An 11,523-nucleotide genomic window follows, 5' to 3' on the forward strand; every position below is an offset into this window, starting at 1 on the left:
TGCCCCACATTGGGCACCAAATGTAGTCGGAAGGTTTCTCAGGTCCTGTCCAGCCCCCCAGTCAGGACAAATCTCTCCCATCCATGTCCCACAGCTGCTTGTCCCCAATAATATATAGAGGCTTATATTATTTACAGACTGTATGGCCAATGGGTCAGGCTTGTTGCTAGCTAGCTCTTATATCTTAAATTAACCCACTTCTATTGATCTATGCGTGGCTTCGTGGCTTCCCGGTACTTTTATATCTTGCTTCTCCTGGCATCTGGCTTCCAACTTCTCCCCAGACTCTGTCTTTTTCCTTCCTGTCTCAGATTTCCCGCCTGCTTCTAAGCTGCCTTGCCATAAGCCAAATCAGCTGATTTATTAACCAATGAGAAAAACATGTATTCACAGTGTACAGAAAGACATCCCCCAGCACACCAGCTCTAGGAAATCCCAGCTTCCTCCCTTGGCCTCTACAGTACACAGGTGGTGCAGACACATTCAGGTAAAACACATAAAAATAAATCTCAAAAAAAAAAAATTTAATGCTTTATTTTTACTTACAAACCCAAGGCAGCTAGCTGAGTCTTGCCAAAGCCTGTTTTAACTATCAACAAGATAGCCAAGGTCTATAAATTCTGTTTCTGTTCCTTAATTTTATGTACATAGCAACCTAAAACTGCCTTTCTGTCATTTGAACAAATCCTGAATATTATAACATGTATTTGGGCTGCTGAGTTTTAAAATGTAGCTTTAATAATTTAATAGTAACATTTTCTATTTCTATTTGTACATTAAGTTTAATAAGCCAGGTGTGATTGTTCCTACCTGTAGTTCCAACATTTTGGAAGCAGAGGCAAGAGTGTCAAGTTTCCCTTTGGATACACAGCCAGTTTGAAGACAACCTGGCCTACATGAGACCCTATCCCAACAAAACAAAAATGTTTACTAGAAAGTTTTGTTTATTGAAGGAAAAAAAAACTGGTTTAAAAACAAATGTCAGACATTGGAAAGTGTTTTTTTTGTTTTTTGTTTTTTTGTTGTTGTTGTTGTTTTTTGTTTTGTTTTGTTTTGTTTTTTTGTTTTTGGTTTTTCGAGACAGGGCTTCTCTGTGTAGCTTTGCGCCTTTCCTGGAACTCACTTGGTAGCCCAGGCTGGCCTCGAACTCACAGAGATCCGCCTGGCTCTGCCTCCCGAGTGCTGGGATTAAAGGCGTGCGCCACCACCGCCCGGCTTGGAAAGTGTTTTTAATTAGCTCACTGGGCACAATCCTAATTTCCCCAAAATAGCCACTATCAATATATTCCAAGTGCTGTAAAAACTGATTAAGTTCATTGATCCCAAAAGAACTCCCAACTGTTGAAGGCTTTTTTTAAAAAAAATATATATTATGTATACAGTGTCCTGCCTGCATGTATGCCTTCACACCAGAAGAGGGCCCAGATGGCAGATTGTTGTGAGCCACCATGTGGTTGCTGGGAATGGAACTCAAAACCTCTGGAAGAGCAGTCAGTGCTCTTAACCCCTGAGCCATCTCTCCAGCCCAAAAAGCCTTCTTATAATGACTTGTCATAGAAAATAGAGACTGAGTAGAATCTCTCAACTAACTAAAACTACCTCAGTTCATCTTTTTAAAAAAAAAATTTTAAGACGGGCTGGGGCTGGAAAGATAGTTCAGTAGTTAGAACTCCTTGTTCTTGCTGAGGACCCAGGTTCAGTTCCCAGCATCCACATGGTGGCTCTCAACTATTTGCCACTGTAGTTCCAGGGGATCCAATGTCCTCTTCTGACTTCCACAGGCATAGGCAGGCACTCATATTGATACACATAGAAACATGTAGGCAAAATGCTCATACACATAAAAATCTTTAAGATGAATGTTAGTCTCCAAATCAAAGACGCAAGTAATAAAAACAGCTGCCAGAAATGAGTTTATTATAAGCATTAGCCCAGTTGTTTGACACAGCATCTGATTGTGCAGTCCTTGGCTGGCCTAGAACTCAAGAAATCAGCCTGTTCTGTCTATAGTATTTGACTATGCCCAGTCAGTTTTTAATCAAAGTTCAGAATTATAGGATCATGTCCTGTAGCCTTCACAAATACAAGAAAGTCTTCAGGACTCAATCCCATGGTTGCAGCATTAGTCATTGGATGAAAGTATACTTTTTCATGTCCACCTTCCAGAAAAGCTGAATCCAAAACAAACTTAACGTCTCCATCGTCACAAAAGAGTGCCAAAGGTGTGGCACAGCCTTGACCAACTTTTAGTTTTGCTAGCATGTCTGTTTCATCCGCAAACCGAAGATTTCCACTCCGAACTCCTAACTGCTTGCCAAGATCATTTAAATTAATTTGTCTGTCATGAAGAACTGTCACCAGCCAGTAGTTTTTCTTCTTTTTGTCTTTAAGAAATAAGTTCTTACTATGTGCTCCTTTCAAATGCTGAATATGAGGCATCATTTCTTCAACTGTAAACACCTGCAAAATATCACATGAGTAAAGTAGCGTACACACGTGTACAACCACAGTTGTAAAGCAGCGCACGCGCACACGCGCGCACACACACACACACACACACACACACACGTGTACAACCACAGTTGTGAAGTAGCACACACGTGTACAACCACAGTTGTAAAGCAGCGCACACACACACGTACAACCACAGTTGTGAAGTAGCACACACAGGTGTACAACCACAGTTGTAAAGCAGCGCGCGCGTGCGCGCGCGCGCACACACACACACACATACAACCACAGTTGTGAAGTAGCACACACACAGGTGTACACAGTTGCACACATTTTGCATGGTGGCTGAAAGACTTAAGGGAGTCCTCTGCTCTGACTCATCTCCGTTCATTAAAAGTGGTTTTTTATTGCTTGTGGTTGGGCTTTTTGGTGCTGGGGTTGGAACCCAGAGCACTGTCCATGCTAGGCAAGTTGGATACCTCTGAACTAAGTCAGTCTCCCTGTAATAATGAATGGTACTCTGGGCTGAGGTTAGGATCAAGAGTTCAGGTAAGCCTGTATTACACAGCAAAACCCTGTCAGAAAAACAAAACAAAAAAGCCTGAAGTCACCACAGTTGGTAAACTCGGGACCTCGGTTTTTCTTATCCCAGAACACTAACAGAGCCATCAGATACCTGAGAAGTTGACTGTTTTTGAACTTTGGCAGTAAAAATTTACAATTGTCCTTAGTATTTACCTCCAGAATGCTGCGGGCCGCAGAAATATATCATAAGAACTCAGCTGGTTATGGCAAAGTCACTACCTGGAGGGATCAGGGAATTCCTCCAGAGGAAGCCAAATCCCAAGGAGTTTTTGGTGTTACTTGGCTTGTTATATATCAGCTGTCTTCTGTTATGAAAATCATGTGTGCCTTCATAGTTTTCCCAATTGACTTTCCCCTAAGAAGGACTAACAGTGTAGACTGATCACTCTCTGGACATACACATTCCAGGTATTTGGAGAACAGCCTCAGGAAAGGCTTTCTCTGGAACCAGTTATCTCCCTTGGCCACTTTCAAGGACTACAGGAAACACCACCCAGGTGGACGCCCAACTGCCAAAGACTAACAATGATAACAGCCCACCTGAAAGTCTCCTGACTTAAATTCCACAAGGAGACACCACCCAGGGGGGCACCCAACTTCCAAGGACTAACAAGTGATAGCAGCCCACGTACAAGTCTCCTGACTTACAGTAAATTCACAAGAGGACGCCGCCTAGGCCAGGTGGACACTAAGTAATAGTTTTACACAATTTAGCTTAGGCCCTCCTTTCTTACAGCCTTACTAACTTTATAGACCTCTAACTACTTACCTAACCACTTCTAGGAATATTTAGATAAACTTCTGTGCTAACAGCTATGCTCAGCCAGAACTCCCAGTTCAAGCCTCCCTGTAATTATCATTATTGGTAGCATCTGGCCAGGTCCATCACCGGATGGAGGAAAGTACCTTATCAGAGATACCTCTGTACTCTCTAAGAACAGACTTAAGCATCCAGGCTACCTGTTTGAGAAGGCCTGGCGGATGTGCAAATTAAGCCTTACTTCCTCTTTTCCCAAACCTTACCTCCAGTTCCAGATCTCCCTTTAGCTATCACCAGAGGCATCTAGCTGTACACAGGTTGCCTAGAGATTGAGCACACTTTTCCCCACCCTGCAGTAAACGGCAGACAGCTTGAACAGATAGGAGCCACAGGAAAAAAGAAGACAGTTTTATTTTCTCCCATTGACCTAGCAATTTATAGATTTTTAACATCCTTTACCAAACACATTTAAGGTTATAGTTGTGCACGTAAGATCCCTCTTCTTAGATGTTACCCATATTTAGCCTTTAGTTAATTCATTAGTCACTTCCCCTTTGGGTCACAAATGGTAATTAACAACTAGTGCCCCTCTTTGTAATTCTTATCAACCCTCCATTTGATCCTGATAGCGGACAATCACTGCCTGAGGAAGTTCAGGCTGAGTGTCCTGGGTGGAGGGGAGGATTGTGATTTTGGGGAGATATATAACTGTAAAGCAGAGGACAGGAGAGGGAAGAGAGAAGAAAATGGAAGAACGAGATGGGTAAGAACTGGAGAGGAACGAGCTGAGATGAGGAAGAACTAGATTGAAGAGCTAAAAGAGAGGACTAGAGGAACGAGATGGAAGATGAGGAAGAGACAGATGGGGAAGAACAAGATGAGAAAGAGCCAGATGAGAGAGAAGGAGACGGGAGAGAAGCTGATGGGGGAAAGAACTAGATAGATGAGAACCTAGAAGGGACAGAACTAGATGAAGGAATTAAAGATAGAACCTAGAGGGGACAGTAGATAAATATAGAGAGAAATCAGACAAGAAAGGAGCTAGACATGAGAACAGAACTGAAGCTGAGTATAAAGGATGTTATGCCAGAGGAATTAAAGCGAATGGACCAAAGAACTCTGTGTGCGTAGACTGATTTACCGACCTTAAAGATTCTCTGCTGGTTGATAGAGCCTTCCGCGGACCCTGGGAGGGGACTATCGAGGGGCTGGACCCCCATAGTCCTCCATACCAGAATACCTGACTCCACTCTACAAGGACACTACCGGGGAACTTCAGACCCCAGATTAGCACATAAAGAACATTAAATAATAAAAAATAAAATGAAATTGGCAATGTAGACAGGAATGTAACTATCTGGGAGGAAGGTCAGAGAAAACAATTTTGTTGTGACGTTTGTAAATATGGGGAATATTAACAATGTATTTTTGTCATGAAATGTGTTCGTCAAGCCTTACCAACGCTCATGGTACAGTTTCCATGAGCTGTACCATGCAAATCTCCAGTACCATAATTCACGTTAAAATTACTAAGGTACCTACTTGTCTCTGTGACACGAATGGGCGTGCAGGGCCAACAGGGGGCTTAGGGCTCCCCGGAGCTGTAGTTTTAAACAGGCAGTTAGGAGCTCGGTGTGAGTACTGGAAACTAAATCCGTGTCATCCACAAGAGGAGTACGTGCTCTTAACTGCGAAAACAAAATTCTCCAGACCCAGGAGTAGATACTTTTCTGTAAGTATTTGGGAGATGATTGTTGCCTTGCTGTAGTGGTATCAGAATAGTCCAAAGCAGTAAAGAGAGAGAAAGAGAGAGACACACAGAGAGAAACCAAGCCAACCCACCTTACCGACCTGCTCTGTCTCCGGTACCTAACAGAACAGGCACTTACATAGGGCCGCCACTCAGTGGGCTTGCTGCTTAGTACCTCATCTGCACAAGGCAGCAGCCACAGGCTCTTGACGTCGCACCCATCATCCCAAGACAAGTTTCCTCACTATAACCGCAGTTTGAAGTCGAAAGACCTGCAACTTCCTGTTGGACCCAAGAAACACTCGCCCTGCGGCCCCGGCGCCTCACCTCGGGGTGCTCCACGACCTCCGTGCGGATGGCGAGGGCGCCGAGCCGCTGCTCTAACGCCGCCCGCAGCTCGGGCAGCGCCATCCTCCCTCCACGCCGGCAGGCAGGCGGAGGCGCCGCCCCGGAAGTGCCGCAGCTTCCGGGCCTGGCGGTGCCGCCTCCGCCCGTCCGGCTCTGTTCCCCGAGAAAAGTGCGGCCAGCCACATCCCAGACCTCCAGGGGCCGCGGCACTGTGGCCTCAGCTTTCCAACTATAATTTGTAGCGTTCGACTTAGTGTTTTTTTTTTAATTTTGTATGTTTGGTCGTTTTCCCTGCATGCATGCCTGTGCGCCTCGTGTGTGCAGTGCCTGAGGAGACTGAAATAGGGTGTTCAGTTTCCTACAGCTGGAGCTATGGACGGTGAGCTATGTGGGTCCCGAATGGAACTCGGGACCTCTGCAAGAACAGCCAGGGCTCCAGCCCGTTTTGATACTAGAAAACTTGAGTAGTGCAACGATTCACCTTTTGCCGTGGTCATTTTAACACCTTTTATTGGGGCATCTGCAGCCATGCTGGGACCACTCACTAAAGGTTTCAAATTCCACGTTAGTATTCCACTTAAAATTTTAGATTAAGGCTCATATCCAACATGAAACATTGATATACTCAGAGATGTTTAATCTTAATATGAATGAATGTAATTTATTCGGTGGCGAACAGTTAAGATCTGAAATATAGACCCTCTTAAGACGTAGGTAAATGCACCACAACTTACCCAGTCTTGGAGGAAAACCACAAAAGAGGAAATCAGAGTTGTGTTTACAGTTTCATTCAGAACTCAGGATTGCAAAATTTTAAAACTTTTTAGCTTAAACCTGTTATGCCCATGCCGCGAGGACCCCCAAAAGACCACCACGGAGACCAAAATCCATATGTAAAAGCAAAGAGCCTTTATTTCAAGCTCTGAGCTTGGTCTCTCAATCTGTCAGATTCAGTGGTGAAAGCAGAGAGTACCCCTCACCCCCGCCCAGCCTGGAAGGGGTAGAGTTTTCTTCATAGCAGAAGCTGGGGTGAGGGAATTTCCAGGGTTCAGGACCCTGCTTAGCTGACATTTGTCTAGGGTATAAGTGAATGCTGGGAATGTTTGGGATATCAGGTATTTCCCCTTAGATGCCGGCCCTCCCTGGGTCAGCTTACAGTACGCCTGTCACGGAAGCTGTGTCTGAGACCCTAGACCTGTCATGGCAGCTGTGTGGTCAAGCTGTTTTGCCCTCCCCCCCGCCCCCCCAAAAAAAACTATTTTGTATTATTTTTATGTGTATTTTGCCTGTATGTCTGCACCACCTTTGGAGGCTGGAAGAGGGTGTAGGATCCTCTGAAACTAGAATTAAAGATAGTCAAGAACTACCATGTGGCTGCAGGCTCCTCGGGTCCTCGGGAGAGGAGCCAGTGCTCTCAACCATTGGGCCATCCCGCCAGCCCTTTAACCTGCCCTGAGGACAGCAGCATTTCAGTGTTCTTTCTACTCTCCTTTTTTCAATGGTTTGAGTCATGGTGCACAGACTGGTATCTAACATCTTGAACACCAGCACAATAGTGACCCAGGGAGCCATCGCAGTTCCTGCTCGTATTCTTTTATTGTTTTGTGTATTGGTGTTCATTGGACAGCTGAAGCCCTCATACATAGACAATTTTTTCCCACTGATAAGCATTTTCCTGTTGCTAGCCTAATTCTTATTTTAGTAAATATTTCATGTAGCAGGATGATAATTACTTGCTTATTGGGTGCAGGGAATGGAGCCCATGGCCTCATGCACGTTAGGGAAGCACTCTACCACTGAGTGACCCAACACTGATTCGCAGTTTTTAGCCACTCCCATATTGATGAAGATGTTTATTGTTAGTCAATTCTGGTATTCTAAATTGTTTACCAAAATAACAATTCTAAATTTATTAAGCAATGTGTAAATTAACCTACTGCCCACTTTCATGTGTGTGTGTCAGGGGGACACCTTGTGGCAATCAGTTCTCTCCTTTAACTGTGCAGATTCCAGAATCAAATTCAGGTCATAAGGTTTGGCAGCAGGTGCCTTGACTGAGCCATCTTGCTGGCCCAAACATTAATGGCATTTTTGACACAATTTTTAGGAGATAACTTTTGATCAAAGGGACATTTTGTTGTTTAATATGTATTGTATTTTTCTGGTGTGTGTGTGTGTGTGTGTGTGTGTGTGTGTGTGTGTGAGAGAGAGAGAGAGAGAGAGAGAGAGAGAGAGAGAGAGAGAGAGAGAGAGAGAACAGACAAGGGGACAGCCTAACATTTTGGTTTGGTCTGAGGAGCTTATTTTTTCTTTTAAGACAGTATCTCACTATAGCCCAGCCTGGCGTGGAACTTAAGAGATCTGTCTACTGCTGTCCCCAAGTGCTGGGACTAAAGATGTGTGTTAACCATGCCTGGCACCTTAATGTTTTGGAGAGTTCTTTGTTTTTCTGATTACCAAATACCTAGACATTTTTCTCATAGTTATTATTTTCCCTAGTTTTGAACTAATTTTGTTCATATTCTTGGTTCATTTAGAGCAGTGGTTCTCAAGACCTTCCTAATGCTACAACCCTTTAATTCAGTTCTTATGTCCTGATGACCCCCAACCATAAAATTATTTCATTGCTACTTCATAACTGTAAATTTACTAGTTATGAATTATAATGTAAATAAATATTTTTGGAAACTGATGTTTGCCAAAGGGGTTGCAACCCAGAGGCTGAGAGCCTCTAATTGAGATAAAATCAATCTCATCTGAACCTGCGAGAGAGACGGCGGCCGGCTTCACTTACTTTGACCCCTCCTTCCCTTCCTCACACTTTTTCTCTCTTGTTTTTAGATTTTTTTTTCTCTACAGAGGTGGCATTCTTTTTTGCTTTTCTGGTCTAAGTTTAGAAATTTAACCTCCAACAATAAAACATCCATTTTATTTTCTGAGCATGATGGTACACACCTATGATCCCAGAACTTAGGAGGCAGAGGCAGACATACCTCTGTGAGTTCAAGGCCAGCCTAGTCTACACAGACTCCAGGCCAGCCAAGACAACAAGGTGAGACCCTGTCTCAAGAGTTTAAAAAAAAAACAAAAAACTTAAGAATGTTTAATTCAGGGTTGGAGCAGTGGCCCAGTTGTTAAAAGAGGACACACTGCTTTTACAGAGGATCTGAGTTCCCAACACTCATATGGCAGCAAAGTGATATTCTCAGTATTGATGGTCGTGAAATCAAAATATTGATCAACTCTGAAAAACACTGAAGATGCTCCAACTCCTGCAGTATCAAATATTCAGACCAATTTAATTCCATACATCTATCTTATTGATACATAAATTTTCATTCTTCATTAATGACAAAATATGTGCATATCAAAAAAACTGGTTTAAAATTTATGATTTATCATTAGTAAATGTTGATTTGTATACCTATTTCATGTGTTTGGGGTCATGTAGCAATCTCTTGGGTAAAAACAAATGGAAAATGCTTAAACCCTGGTCTTCCTGGACATCCATCGGCTGTAAGCTCAGAGTGCCTCCTCGACCATAGCTATCCATCAGTTTAGTTTCTGAAATCTTTTATAATCTTCTTCACCCTGCCCAAATTACTACTTTTTATAATTTATTTAAATTTATTTTATGTGCATTGGTGTGAAGGTGTCAGACCCCCTGGAACCAGAGATATAGACAGTTGTGAGCTGCCATGTGGGTGCTGGGAATTGAACCCAGGTCCTCTAGAAGAGCAGCCAGTGCTCTTAACTGCTGAGCCATCTCTCTAGCGCCCCCAAATTACTAATTTTATCCTCTTGTCTATAATAATGACTTCTTAATTTTAGTCTACCTGTCATTGAATGACAAGTATCCTGTATGAAGAGTTTTGCCACCAAAAGTTTACATTGTGAAACAGAACTAATTTAATCTGTGTATGGTGAAATAACTTTAACATCACCACGTTCATCACACATCAGTGTAAGCACTTTGCTAAGTACAAAGAAATGCTGTACTTGTTATGGTCCTTTATCCTCAAGTGAAATACAATATGAACTTTAGAATGAAATAGTTACACTGAAAAGGACCTAGAGTGAAATTGAGGAAATAGTTATCTAGTCACAGAAGTGGCTGAATCTGAAAAGTGAAAGCTAACAAATTGTTTTAAGAGTTGAGTCTGTGGCATTTCCACAGGGTGACATTAAAGGAGACCTGCTGTTTATAACTGTAGGTATTTGGCAGTATGGATGATTTGTGGAGAAGAACAATGATGAGGTCCAAGAACCCAAGGACCCTATTGTCCGTTTTTGGTGAGAGAAAAACTACAGCTGTAGCCTGCCTGCCAAAGGAAATCAAAAGACCCCAAAGTGGATAGGGAGGACTTCGTTGTTAGGTGAAAGATGTCAGATTCTCAGCTAAATAAAATAAAGGCAGCTCTAAGATAGGTAAATTGAAAGCAGCCCTAAAAAGCAATCATAACCCACACAGCAGGTCAGACAGTATTTGTTTTTAGTGTTTGCTGCTGTCTTTCGGTATATATGCTGCATGCACATGAAATGTATGATTTCTGCTCTTAAAGACCTTAAAGTCTGGCACAAGCTCTCTCTCTCTCTCTCTCTCTCTCTCTCTCTCTCTCTCTCTCTCTCTCTCTCACACACACACACACACACACACACACACACACACAGACTGAAATATTTAATGAGTATGGATGACTGGGAAGACGTATCAGAGAAGGCATTAGGTGAAGGTGATGTCATGAGTTTGCCAGAAGCTGGGGGAGGAGTGTTGGGAAAGGTAATGTGTCCTGTGCATTATGATCAGATGTCACAGTGGAAAGGCTAGTGAGTGGAGACAGGGCTAAAGCTAGACACAAAAGATCCTATATCCGTGTAGGAATGGCTAGCAGGAATGTCTAACAGCAAAAGGATCTGTTTAATAAGCTGTCAGTCATATTAATATTTAAGGATATGGCAAATGTTAGGAAGAGTGTGAGCAGTGTGATTTTAATTCAAACAAAATCTGTGTAGCAGACTAAGCTAGGAAAAACAAGCTAGGTGGCTGGAGAGGTGACTCAGTAGTTAACACCACTGGCTGCTCTTCCAGAGGAGTGGAGTTGGTTCCTAGCACCTGTGGCTAGGTGGCTCACAACTACCTGTAGGTCCAGCTCCAGGGGAACCAATGCTCTCTTGTGGCCTCACCAGGCACACACATGCACATGTGTGTGCACATAAACACACATAAATTAAGATACTTTTTAAAAGATAGTTGGTTGTTTCAAATTGTTGTGAGCATAAGCAGGTAGCTAACGTCTCTTAGATGAAAAACAAACAAATATCCAAAACCACTAAGGAGTAATATCATCCCTCCTGGCCCCATTCCAGGAAAACTGTTTTCTAAAGATTATGAATGAAGATTCATCTCAGAAGATGAATTGGCTCCTAAAGTAAGGTTGGAGAGTTCAGCTGGATCTGAGTACATTTATGTCTTCCCACAATGTCAGAATTTATTGCACAACATTAAATTTGCAAGATAAGTGGTTTTGTTGGCAGAATTTGTGAAGCAGTCCTGTTTCCTTGACAAACAGGTTCTTTTTAACTGTGTGTACCTGTGGTGGGGAGAGGGTGGTGTGGGTGTGGCGTGTGT

General features: G+C 43.0%; 1 protein-coding gene across 1 annotated transcript; it reads right to left on the minus strand.

Annotated features, from left to right (window-relative positions):
- Window positions 1-1,900: 1,900 nt before the first annotated feature.
- On the minus strand, window positions 1,901-5,999 carry LOC102924909 (prolyl-tRNA synthetase associated domain-containing protein 1). Its single transcript, XM_006993184.4, has 2 exons — window positions 5,874-5,999; window positions 1,901-2,460 (listed from the first exon to the last, which is right to left on the minus strand). Exons 1-2 carry the CDS (start codon window positions 5,955-5,957, stop codon window positions 2,035-2,037), a joined length of 510 nt encoding a protein of 169 aa, XP_006993246.1. The 5' UTR covers window positions 5,958-5,999; the 3' UTR covers window positions 1,901-2,034.
- Between the last annotated feature and the right edge of the window lie 5,524 nt (window positions 6,000-11,523).

This window comes from Peromyscus maniculatus, chromosome 10, assembly GCF_049852395.1.
Source record: "Peromyscus maniculatus bairdii isolate BWxNUB_F1_BW_parent chromosome 10, HU_Pman_BW_mat_3.1, whole genome shotgun sequence".
In the NCBI taxonomy this organism is placed as follows: domain Eukaryota; kingdom Metazoa; phylum Chordata; class Mammalia; order Rodentia; family Cricetidae; genus Peromyscus; species Peromyscus maniculatus.